Source organism: Scomber scombrus, chromosome 20 (assembly GCF_963691925.1).
Source record: "Scomber scombrus chromosome 20, fScoSco1.1, whole genome shotgun sequence".
Lineage (NCBI taxonomy): Eukaryota > Metazoa > Chordata > Actinopteri > Scombriformes > Scombridae > Scomber > Scomber scombrus.
In genome coordinates this window covers 12763173-12776868 of record NC_084989.1, presented here as the reverse complement: position 1 = coordinate 12776868, position 13696 = coordinate 12763173, and the positions used below count along the sequence as shown (strand labels likewise).

General features: G+C 42.2%; 1 protein-coding gene across 3 annotated transcripts in view; it reads right to left on the bottom strand.

Moving 5' to 3' along the window:
- Positions 1-878: 878 nt before the first annotated feature.
- The window catches only part of stau2 (staufen double-stranded RNA binding protein 2), an 86252-nt gene continuing 73434 nt past the window's right edge, over positions 879-13696 (bottom strand). For all 3 annotated transcript variants that reach the window (XM_062441520.1, XM_062441521.1, XM_062441522.1), the window contains 2 exons: positions 3745-3810; positions 879-2433 (listed from right to left, as the gene is read on the bottom strand). In XM_062441520.1, coding sequence (XP_062297504.1) covers positions 2398-2433; positions 3745-3810 — 102 coding nt within the window. In that variant the 3' untranslated portion in view covers positions 879-2397. The remainder of the gene's footprint in view (positions 2434-3744; positions 3811-13696) is intronic.

Below are 13696 nucleotides of genomic sequence, written 5' to 3'. Positions count from 1 at the left end.
AGTAGTTACTCATTTGTAAAGCTAGACTTCCAAATAGCAAAGGTAAAGGACAACATGACACAACATTTTTGTCCTCAGAATAATTCATTTTGGGTTGCATAGCTACACATGAAACTGTTGGTGACCCAACCTGAAACTACTGCAGATATTTTTCTTACTGTCATCAAGTATCATGAAAAGACAAAAAACCTACAATTGCTCTTATTAATAAACACTGCCTGTGTAGCCACAACCTAATGAGGATTATTCCTCTGTGCAATAGACCTCTGTACAGTATTCTGTGCTGCTTCTATAATGCCGCATTCTCATGTTCCTTGGATTGTCCCATTTCCCAAGTTGAGAAGTCAAGAGGCAACAGAGAAGATGTAAGTGTTTTGTCACAGATGTGTTGCTGTGTCGGTACGTTCCCTAAAACCACAAAAATATTGCTTTACCTGACTTGTTATCAGGTTTAATGCTAATAATTAAACTTTTCTAACTAAACTAGGTCGCTCTATGTAGAGACCAACTAATAGTTATAACCTTATACCGTGTTACAAATTACATGTGAGCAAAAAATGAATATGCAATACGTGTATTAGTCTTAAGTTTCTTGCCATCGGTCAACTTTCGGCAAGTCATGTACCAAAGTTTTTGCAGACTTTGTTTCCATAGTTGTTCTCACTAGAGAGTGTGTTCATGTGAATTTTCCCAGTTGGGAACCAATTTTTCTGATTATTTTAACACCACATGAATGCCATACTCATTAATGCATGACTGGTCCCCAACAACAGCTGATGCCATCACCCTGTTTTCACAGGTAATAATAAGTAATAATTCAGGGCAAAATGTTGTGTTCACACCTGTTAGGAGAAGAGAAAGAAAGAGACAAAAAAACATTTTTTTTCCACATGAACTGAGGTGTTTTTACTGCATTTCAGTAACAGAAACTGCCTTATTACACATTGCACTCACAGCAATGAGGAAGACATCCTCAATGTCAGTGAACAAGTGATTCAAAGTGGTCTTTAGGGGAGGGAGTCTGCAAAATCAGAGGCAGGCTCTCTTCACTCCAAAGAAGCACTCCAGAATGCAGGCATTAAAAGCACCCAGTTGATGCCTTGGCGGGTCAATACAACACACACAATGGGTGTAGATGTGATCGACAAAACTGTGGTGGTGGGGTTTGGGGGGAGGGGGGGGGGGCAATCCACTGACACAAAATCACTGGAATGGAGAGGACATTTCATTCACTGGAGGACATGCAGTCGGCATGACGCCCATTCAAAACTCTCTGGAGGGCGGATTCTACAAGTTAACTGGCAGAAATTGTGCTCAAAAAATAGCCACTGTTTAATATAACTGGCCTCTTTTTCCGGGTTAAAAAGCACAACTGTGGTGGCCCCTTTTGCCTCCGCTGCTGCTGGTCATGCGTTGCTCCAGTGATGCTATGCCAGTGTGGGAACATGTTAAAACGGGACAGGTAGACCCTTCAGGAAGCAAAGGTTGGTCCAACCTTCACTCCTGGGTGGTCACACTTCTACTGATTACTGCTAACACCAGTTTTGTCCTTTTTGTCCACATGAAAAAAACTTTTCTGTGTTATTTTTCGGAATATGATACTCTTGCAAGTCATACACATCCATATAGATAGATGAACTCTTTTTTTTTTTTTATGTCAGCATACAAGGTAAGCTGGGTGACTATATATGAAGACAACAACTACAACTTTCACAGCACTGGCATTGGTTAATTTTAAATACAGTACTCAAGCATTGTTAGATTAATAAAATAACAAAAGAAAATAAAACAAACGGAAACATAATACCCCCGAAAAAATAAGCTACTGTACGCAAGTTGGTTTCTCCCCTAAAATGTTTCTTTTGTATTTCAATGGCATGATGTACATATTTGTTTTAACCATACCAACAGACATGTATCCAAAGGGGAAATTGTCTATGCAGTGTATCACTTTGGATTTCCCTTGATTTCATACAGTACCATGCATTTATCTCATTAGTTTGTATTTATTCATTTATTTATGTTTTGACCTCTAAATTTGAAATCATCAATAAACGTGTTAAGATAGCGTTGTCTTCACATAGACTCAGGTAATGGTGTTTTAGTCGGTCATTTCTCGGTGCACATCCACCCTATTGCATGTTGACAGGTTTTGCAGGATACAGTGGCGATCGTGGGGTGGGGGTGGGAGGGGGGGTTGGTTTGGGGTTTGTGGGGACACTGTGGGTTGTAGGTTATGGGGGATCAGGGTGAAAGGTGGGAAGGAAAGGGGGGGGGGGGGGGGGGGGGGGTTTGTCAGGTTTGTGTATGCCGAAGGAGGGGTTTGGGGTTGTCAGCTCCTTGACGACAGCCTTTGAATCCTTGCAGACCTGAGTGGTGGTGCCTGAGTTAGTCTGTTTAATGTCCATCCTCCCTCCCACATGCTTCGGTGCTCTGAAAAGACAAAAGAAACTGTTGTCAGGGTGGATTTGGTCCAAGGATTCGAGCACTGTGTAACACTCAGTCCTGCTGTTGGTAAACTGTCCTTGCTCTCTAATGAGTCATTCTTTCAAAATGTGATAAGCAGTCTTTGTAAATGAAAACTATCAGCGAAAATGAAAGTGCTGCGACTGTGACTCAAGACACTTGACAAGTCCTTGACCTCAATTTGTTTCACACTAACCGATTGGTTGTGGCTTCTGTGCTGTGCTTTCTATCACAAAGGACTGTAAAAACATCATGTCTGAGGGCGCAGGGTAGAATGGATGACAGGTTTATACACAAAGAGCCAAAACAAATTTGTATTTTCACTGTTATAACTGCAATCATTGGAAACCTTGTGACTGAGAATGTGAATGGGCAAGTTAATGAGTTTTAGAAACCAAGAGAAAGGAAAGCATGCAGTGAGAAATCAGTGATTAACTGCTCAGGTGAAAGTGTAATTGCTGCCATATTTTCCCCTCTCCTCTGATGGTGACGTAAATGAAGCTGTAAGAAGTCTGTGGTTATCTTTCCTCTCTTTGTTCGTTTCCTCTTTCTCTGTGAATGAGACATGGGGCTGCAAGAAAACAGCCCAGCCTAAACTTTTTTCTTTTTTCCCAGGGCACACCTACTATGAAAATACTCCAGAAATGCTGGATAGTGATTTCCACCCGGGGTAAAAAAAAAAGAAAAAAAAAGGCCCACAGCTTTCCTACTTCTTTCTGCTGTCATCCTTCCTTCCTTATCCTGGAGGAGATAGGGATTGAGGGGGAAGAGGGGTGTGTGTGTATGGAGAAAGCCCTATTTTCTATAGCAATCATGGCTGAGCCTCAGCGGTGATAGCCATCATGCAAAGTATCGAGCACTGACAGGATTGTAGTCCATGTAAATATATACGCCTACTGTTTCTATTCGTATGGAAGAAAAATGTCGAGTGGAAATGTTGGACGTGGGTGTGTGGGTGGGGAGGAGGGAAGCTGATGATGGGCCAGCCCGCAGCGCTGAGGATTTTCAATAAGCCAGATTAGCACACACACACACACACACACACACACACACACACACACACACACACACACACACACACACACACACACACACACACACACACACACACACACACACACACACACACACACACACACACACACACACACACACACATCTGGTTCTTGACTAGACAAGCCTCTATCCACACTGATTGGCTGACTGGTAAAACATCCAACGCTGAGTGAGCGTGGAGCGCCTGTCTGTGAGCTTGGTGTGATGCGCGTCCTGCCGTACCTTAATGGGGCCATCCACCGGGTCCAGTCCCTGCTCCGACAGCTGTTTCAAGGCACTTAGAGCAGCCTGAGAAGAGAGGGAGCAACAGATGGTTGAGTGAGAGAGGGAGGAGGGAGGGAGAGATTTGGGTGGGAGGAGAGTGAGTGTCACCCTTCAGCTGCTTTTCAAATAACACTTACTCTGGGAAACCTGATGCCAGCAGGACACTTTCCTTTCGTTCTCTGTTGTCTTTGGCTTCTCTCCTTTGACTGTTTATCTAGCGTTATTGGGTTAACATTTCCACTTTATGTTTTGGCTGCTCTGCATTTTCCAAAGTCAAATGAGTGACATCTGTATTCTCAATGACCACAGGTCAACAAATAGCAGGAGGTCTGAAATACCCATAAATCATAAAGATTTAGAAGCACAGTATGCATAATAAGCCGCACCAAATAACCATAAGTCAGAAAGAGTAAGTGTCCATGTAACATTTTTATTGTTAATTACGTAATGATTTAATCATGTTCAGTTTGTGGTTGAGAGGGAAGCATTCAGTGCAAAATGACACGCTATCAAGGGAGTATTTTGCTTTGAATTTACTGTGTCTGCCACATTGACTTCATAATCACAACCAGACATGTGAAGCAATTGTAACGCCACGCTGTTAAATAACTATATCTTATCTGCATTTCTGTGAATTCATACTATGCAGGTTCAATAATTGGTTCCTTGTGCCAAGCGAGGATAAAAAATGCCATGATGTCATTTCCTTCCTGCTCATCTCCCGCCTGTCTGTGCCAGCTACAAAGGCTGCTGGTGATGTGAGGGAGGGTCGGCCTGCTCTATGCAACATGTGTGGGAGTCAGATGGGTGCAGTGTAGACTACCGCACATGCTACGTTAAGTGAGACAGGAAGATAAACCTAAATTAATTGGAAGAGGTGTTTTAGTGATATTTTCTCCAGATTTGTGCAGGAACTATACTTTCAAAGTACTGATCCCCTCCTGATCCCTCTAGTGACGCTGTGCTGTGGTTAGACAACCTCTGAGTGAAACCATCGTTACCAAACACAATCAATGCCACAAACAGGAACCACTTTTAGAGAAGGTGTGCCAAGATGAACTGGTAAATCTGATCTTAACCAGGCTGTAGGTCCAATCCTGACACGGATCCTTCCACCATCCTAAGTATTGGCTCCAGATGTGCTCGCCATCTTTCCTTTTCTTTCTGTTTCTCTCTCCCAGTGTGGGCTGAGTTGAAGCAGAGGGGGTAGCTGGAGAATATATCTCCCAGCTGAGCTGACACCACTGGGTCTGGCTGTGCATAGTGGAACACATTTAACATCTCTCATCCTCCCCCTCTCTTCCTTCCTTACCAACCATCAATGTGAGGAATGGGGCTTGTATTGCTTGTGCGTGCACATGCACATGTGGGACCACTGTTCAAATACTGTAGATACAAACAGTATCTGAACTACACACATCATCCTCAGGAAACTGTTCTCCTACAGTACATTTATCACTCAATATCTGCGCCATATGAACCCAATGTGCTAATGCACTATCATGCTGTCTAACAAGGATTCAATTATTCTTTAAAAGCACCACCAATAGTTTTGATTGTGTGCTTACTATTGTTTTGTCAGTGTGGGTGTCACTGTTTTCAAATGGCAGGCAATTAATGATAGAAAAGTTGCACCATAGCCGGTGGATCCATATTCATTTCTGTGACACAAAAAGTTCCTTTCAGCAGCTGTAATTTAGTTTCTTGAATCCTAAAAATATTCGTTTTTAAAGAGCAAACTAATTTTGGATGAACAAGAGCTACTTTGTTAGTATCGATTTGAAGAGCATGGATATATCAAGTTCTCATAAATATTTAACATTGCAGATCTCAGGAGTTAGTTATTTATCAAGTTTGTGGATTATGTGTCGTAACTTTTTATAAATGCAACCCATTATTATTGCAGTTGAGTAATGTACTTACTTTTACACAACTGGAATGTGGGTCCCTGATGCTTAAAATGTTTAACCCTATAGTATTTATTTTCCTCAACATACTGTGCATGGTAATTTATAAGAGATGAATTAACATTGCTATAAAAAACTACGAACAAAAAGATAATCTCCCACAACTCCAGTTCATTATTTTGCACACATCTGGTTCAACCGTGGTCAGAACTAGCCTGGATCATTTACACTCTATCACTGTTTAATTGGATTCAAGATAAGGCATTAGTAGCTCTGCTCAGCAGATGAGTGAGATGTGATGACTGGCTGAGTTTACCTCATTATGAAGTCCACCAACGTCAATCCTTACTTTATTCTTATTACTTATATCAATTATGTGGTACTGACAAATTAACCATTCTCCTCACGAGTATCTTCAACTTGAAGACATTCTTCTGATACTTGCAGACACACACACATAGAGATGTATCCGCATGAATAACAGCCTTTCTTAAGTTCATATACACAGAGAGGAAACATTCATCACACTTTAATCCTGAGAAAATATAAATCCCACTGCATGGCGTATCAATGTGTCTCTATGGAATGCATTATGCAGAGGAGGATGTAACAAGCTATTATCTATGCGCTTGCGTCCAAAATGATTTTCAAAGCGTTTAACTTCATATTATGGGAAACATAAACCAAGAATCATAATTTATGACTGACAGGTGCAAGGGTCAAAATCTGGTTTGTATCCATCAAATTGAGGGGAAAAAAAATCTCAGATGCTTATAGATACTGAAAAATCTGCAACAATATAGTAAGACTGGTTTGAAAAATTGATACTCTTCGTTATACTGAAGACCTTTCTCCAGAGACTCAGAAATCAACTGAAGCCCCTCTAAGTCTGTAACAGACAATTTATGGTGCAATGTGTTTTTTTTTCTCTGTGAAGATCTGACAGGCAGCAAGATTTAGAGCTTGAATATACTTGCAGAGATTTAAGGTGACAACCCTGTAGAACATGACAGCTGAAGGAATGTTTTCACAATTACACTGTTAATAAACATAAATCATATCGAGAGACTCTTGAACAGTCTGATGCTTTTTTTTATATGCCGCAGTACCAACATGTCATCTTACAATGAGCAGGACTGTCCACACATACACAAGCGGAAAAAGTAATTAAGATAAGGGCGAAACTTAACACAGCCAGATTAATCAAGGACACTTGATCAGCGTCACACCTGATAAACAACAGGGACAGATCAATCTACCATTTTCTCTGGTGACCAATAAATTGTAATCACAACCAACTTCTCCATAATTACTTCTTGTTTGTTGTATTTATTCAATCGGTTTGGGGCCTTTCGCTCCTGAGTAAATAGCCAGAGCCCATCTGTTGGGGAGGGGGGGTGACTGGAGATAAACAGCCATAAATCAAGGGCTTGACGGTGGCAGTGCTGCTGATATACGACAGGCAGGCGTAAGGGCCGAGGCAGACAATCTCTGGGCCCTGCAGCTCTGCAAAGGACATATAGCCTAAGAAAAATACTGGGCCTATCTGTGGGAATGGCAGCCAGTGAAATCATTATTTTTCTAACGAGATAAGTTGGCCATCATTAGAGGCAGCCGCTTACACTGATACATCAACACCACAAGAGTATGTTTAGTCTAAGGCCGTGACACGCAAGGTGGAGGGGTTCCATCTCTGTCATAGAATAAAGAGAAAGTAAGAGGTGGAATAAGTGCGGGGTAGAAGACAACATGCAGAGAGGATGCTGTGCACTGAACCATTCAAGCCATATTCAGACAAACATAAGTCATGTTTCAAAAAAGACAGCCTCATTCACTTCAATGAGACCAATGTGTACACACAGGCATGCTGTTGAAGAGGCCTCCAACAACAAAATGCAGGGTAGTACAGCTAAAAGGTTTATCCATTTGACACAACACAATGCAAGCACCTCCAAGCACACTTTTTAGGTAGAATACCAAATAACAAGAAGAGTGTAATACTAAATAAAATTGATGCCTTGAGATTTTCAAGATATACAAAGAAAAAGACATGCCCTCCAGAGTTATAAAATCCTGTTTCATAATATTATAAATTGTTTGGTGTTTTTGCATTTCATAATACATCACTTAGACTTTCTATGATCGGATCATCATCTCCTTGGTACCTGTGACAATGCACCCATAGCAATTTGCTACGGGACAAATACTGAAGTCAACCTCATCACTCGCTCCTCACCTATCCTCTTTCCTCACCCCAACTTCAGATAACAAACCAGCACTTACTCATCAATCCAAGACTGGGAGCCAACCTGAAGCACCCCATGGCCACTTCACACATGGACTCATTCATCTATCTATCTATCTATCTATCTATCTATCCCTAGTTCAAAGGCTTGGACAAACAGTGGTTGAATATGACGGCGTCTGAGGAGGATCTGCGACCGTGGCCGAGCTCCTGATGTGGAGTGACAAGGGCGATTCATTTTTCTGGGCCTGCTGCGCTCTTAATCGCTTCCCCGACAGAGGCTTCGCTTCCATCAACGGCTTAGCCAAACAAAAGCCCAGTCTCCCAGGAGTCTGTGGCATCGGCCTGATGGATCTGATGGATCGTTGGATCACACTGACCCTAACAAATCAGATCCCTGTGTCAGCTCTCACTGCTTGACTACTGGGATCCAGTAAAAGAATGAACAATTACATTGTTGGAATGGGAAGCTGGCTGAGGAGAAAAGGTGTAAAAAAAAAAAGAACAAAGGGAGGCTAGAAAAGGGGTAGATAACTGAGTAAAGAATTGTTTGGTAGGAAGGGAACAACAGAGAAGAGAGGACGGAGCCTTCTATCCTTCCATCTCCATTGCTTGGCCCTCTGGCCCTTAGTAGCCATCAAAGACACAGGGGAAGTCCTAATGAGGTGAAGACAACCAGCACATTATTCAGCCTCACATACTTGCATCTCTTTCTCTCCTCCTACTCTGAATCTTCAGATTAATAGAAGAAAGGGAGATGTTAGCCTAGTTTGCCTGTTCTCTTGACTTTATCAGGTCAGACCCAGCCAACGCTCTGCTGGAGGCCAGATGAAAGCGCAGACACCAGCTCGAGGTTTAACCCAATGACCCACACTCAGAGTACAGTGTGGTATTTCCCTTTTTACAGAGAAGATCCAGATTCCCAGGGATTTCTCTGGCTCTATACTGTCCAGCTGGACTAATCGAAACCCTTCCCTAATCTTGAAATCCAGGCCAAGAACCTCAGTGGCAGGCTCACATCGTAGTTTTGATCCTGCGTCATTGTGTAAGTCACGTGTTTGGACATCTACATCATCTAAGTGAGCCAGAGGCAAGAAATAAGGAAAGCTTGGTTTCTTCCTTGGACAGATTCTTCTTTTGATCCCAGAACAGCTCTGCAGGTGCACGAAAAGTGTAAATGCATGTGGGTACGTAATGACGTATACATAGAAGAAATTAAAAAAACGTTGGAGATTAAATTTTAAAGTCTCAGTGGTGCAGTATTTTGTTATGTCATGCAGGCCTACTCTAACTACAGCATTTGTAGACACTGCTGTTGGATGGACACTGCAATACCATGTCTCACATTTAATCATTTTTATGTACTCTTCTTTTATGAGTAGATGGTGGAGCATTGCATCATATACAGGAATGTTATTAGACAAGACGCACTTCCCCTCTTCTGCAAAGTACCATTCCACAGATATATAGCACACCACAGCATTGTTTCATAACCACTCGCTGAACAGTTTCTTAGAACTCGAGACGACGCTGGGGTGGATTGCCTGTAACCCAAACTGCTGCCTTTTGTTTGCTCAATTGTACAATCACCATTCATACTCTTATTCTGCAATAACATGCTTGCTGTCAGGTTTTAACAACGCTAGAAAGAGTCAGGTTAGCGTAATGGGGTGGGGGGTCAGTTCTGATGACACAGAGCTGCTGCGGAGTGGGAGGACTCAAGAGCATGAAGGGATGCAGGATGGCCTCTGATGAGGATGATCTAAGGGATGTCCACTAGACTAAACAATGACCAGAGTGGATTTCAAACAGGGTGTTTTACAGGCAGCAGGCAGGACCTGGGAAATTGGAAAAATGAGTGCCTTGTTGTCAGAGGAATTCTGAAGCTGGATACATTGTTCTGCAGAGGGCTTGTTCTGTTTTCAAAAGGCCACATAAAACCCTGACAGTGCTCCCTCTCTTGCGCTCACTCCCAAAAGCACAAAGAAATATGAGATACCAGGGAAGAGAAAAGCTCAGCCATCTTTCGGTCCTGTGTTAACCCTGTTGGCAGCACCATGCCATCACATCACATCTTTCTCTGATGTTCAATAAATTCTTTTAAATGTTATCTATTTCAGATTTCTTTTTTCCTTCTGTCATCTACTCTCAAGCTTCTTCTCATCCCTTGGCTTTCATTTCCTCGGAATTCTTTTCCTTTCCTTCTACCCACATTAAAAGCCTGGACAGGGATCACTGGAACATTTCCGAATGGCTCATGGAGAACACCTGTGTGTGCATGAGTGCTGGCAGTGTATGCGTCCATTTGTTAATATGGTGTGATATGTACATGGATTCTTGAGTAACTACAGAGAAAATGTATTCAGATCCTCTCACTAAATCTCTTCCTCACTCTCGCTCCAGATTTCACATCCTCTTCCACATCAGAGGCATTGATAAAAGAGGCAGTGTGTGCCTGGCAGTGGCCTAGCTGTAGCCTGACATGACGTTAATTCCTCTGAAGTAGCACTTCATATGTGCCGCTTCACTTCTTGTGTAACAGTGTGGCAACTGTGGCTGCTGTACAGCTGAATAAACTTCTCTTTGAGTAAATGTATTTGATTTCGGCATACACCTCAGCTATGTGTGCATGCTGTCACATTTAAATGATTAGAATTCCTGCAGCGGATGGACTGTGTGTTTTTGTGTGCGTGTGTGTTTCAAGCCCGAGATGAGTGCTGAAGGCTGGCTGAGCTAAGTTAGCGGGTAACGTCCATTGGGCTCCCCAGGGGAGCAAGCCTCCGCTGACATGGGAAGCCATAAATAAGGCCCCGGGGCGCAGTGCCATGTCATGCGTCATTTGGGCTGGAGAGGCCTGCTTTATCCCCTCCTATCACTGAGCTGCTGAGCATGGCACCTCCTAGGGCGTAATTCAAAACATATGGGCAGAGGGCGAGGGGCAGAAGCACCTCAACATACCATACTCCTGCCTTGTCAGCAAAGGATCTTAGAGGAAAGGCAGATACAGCTGAAGACAGCGTCTATGATAACACTGCAGTATAGTGAAAGTATGCCATTTTGTAATGAAAAAGTTATTTAATCTCTAACCAGAGTTATTTCTGATGGTATGGGGATAAATCATAATTATTGGTATATATTACAAAAATAAAACATGTGTAATATTGAATTAGTGACACTTAATTTCAACACTATAATGTAATTCTAAGTAGAACTATAATATAATATAAACCTTATTCGTTTATTTGTCATCAACCACTTAAAGTCTTTCTTTTACATTCATAACAATGAATGCTAAATTAGGCAGTACAGGACAGACAAATAGTTTGCCTGTTCATGATCTGTACATGTGTTAACAGTTAACTAACGAGACAACATATTCGTATGTTATAATTGGTTATTTATAACCCATATCAGTTTATTATAAACATATGGGGTAGGTGAAGAGTAAGTGAGCACTGACAAGATGACACATTCTTACCCGAAAAGCGAAAGCATGACACTTTCCCTTTTTATCAGGAATAAGGAAGATGACACATTTTAAGTGAGAAAATAATCAGCCACCCACAGAAAGTTATGCAAGGGAATCTAGCTTTGTCCACCCTAAATATTTATAACTTATTACAAAGTTGCTGCCGAGTCAGTGACTACATAAAGCATGAGATGAGATACAGAGCATGAAGAATGCATTCTTGAAGGGACTACTGCATGTGAAGATAAAGTCAGTGATTCACCAACAAGAGCACTGACTAAGCTGAATTGTTCCGCAGAAAGAAGGACCCTTGAATTTTCATGGACATACAACCAGACAATGATGAGACATAGTCTGGGCTGGACAATTCCTTTTTGACTCATCACCATACACCAAACCAGTTTCATTCACAACTTTCAGTATGTTTCACTTGTTTAGATGACACAAAAAGTCATGTTGCTTCACCAACATTACTACGTGTTAAAGTCATCCAAGGGATTGAAAATGCTTCACAAAAAGTGAAGGGGAAAGTCAAAGACATCATCAAATGTCAGACAGAGGATTCACTTCCTGGACTAATAGTAAAGTCATGGTGGAAGATTACAGGAGACACCCTTACTGTCCTGTATGGTTTAACTTTCCATCAGGTTTCCCCAGTGACTCCAAAACAGTATTACCTCACCTCATGTCCACCTGCAGAGATCCACCTTTCTATACCGGAGGGAGAAGCTTCTATAATCTTGAACAATTGGACTCAAATTGCCCTGGGAGAGCCACGAAAAGCTGTGGGAAGAAAAGCCAGCCTTCAGACACTCGCTCTCTTATCAGTGTAGAGATACAGATCGGTCCTGAGGGGCGCCCCACTTCTTCTTTTTCTACTCTTCTTTGCCTCCTAATCTCCTTTTCCTTTCCACTTTTTCTCTTTGTGTCAATGATCTACCATATAATGATTCTTATAACTGTTTTCCCATGCTTGTTTTCCTGCCAATTTTCATTGTCATGAATTCAAATGACTAAATCACCCTGTTTACTTGGCGATGAAGCACACAGCCTAGTTAAAGTGGGCAGTGGTACAAGCAGTGGTTGGGTGGGGATGCAAATGTGATGGCTGCTGCTGTTGCCTGGCTGCTACACAACCAGAGGAAGAGACCTTTTCTATTCACAGCATGGAAGCATGGGCAGCCCACACCAGAGGTAGGATCCAAGGTCTTAATCACTCCCTTCCATTTGCATAGATAATAAACTTAGTAAAGATACTGCAGTGGGCCGTATGCATCGCTAGTGAGGATATCAGCCTGAGTGTCAAAGAGCATTACAAGCTGTTATCAGCCCTTCTCTTAAAATTAGAATCCAATTATTGCTTCATCATTGCATGGGTGATAGAAGCCAAAATACTGTTTTTTATAAAAATGGTCTGAGCAGATGTGGAGATGGCCAGAACAGTCCAATGAGTCATCAGAACAGCTACTAATAACTTTTATAACTTAACATAAATTATAAAACCTCTTGCTCCACAACAATGAAAACTGCTGGTTGTCTTAAACTTACATACTTAAACTTGAAGTCATACTTCGGAACGCATCTCTTTCCGGGATTTGCTTGAAATAAGTAGTTCCTGTGATATTTCATCCAAACACATCTGAGGCCAAATGCGTTTATACTTTTTCTAAAAAGTCACACTTCTTCCCCCAACAGTGCTTGTCGGATAGTCGGTCGGCTTTTCGGAAAGTAGCTAAAATTGTCAGACACAGTCTTCACAATTTTCCGACGTTTGGGGGAGGGGGGTGGAGGGGGTTTCAAGGGCTGTTTGACGATCCAATAAGTGCTTTGTTTGAAGTATACTGACACCTTTAGACCCACAAAAAGAAGGTGACAAGATTTACAGAAGACACTTACAGGTGTGGGAAGGCAAAAAAAGAGAAACTTGGGAATGTAGTATATGAAAGGGTTACGATAAAGGGTGAGGGGAGAGGGGCTAAGTGTCTTACTGTGACAGCCGCCAGCTGCATGCAATAATCCCCAACCCTACATCACAAGCCCTTTACATTTTCATGCTAGAGACAGCAGTGTGTATGAGAGAGTGGACGTCTGGCGGACAAGTGCATCCGGTAACAAGAGAGGACGTGCAGTCAGACGGCGTTTTACATCTTCTTCCTCTTGTCTCTTCCTCCCTGTAGCTCCTTACTGCGTTAACTTTTAATCACCTCATACACACAAGGGACATGCCTGTAAAACCTGTTGCAGTGTTTTATAATTTGCCATGGATCCCCGCAAGGCCTGTGACTGTTT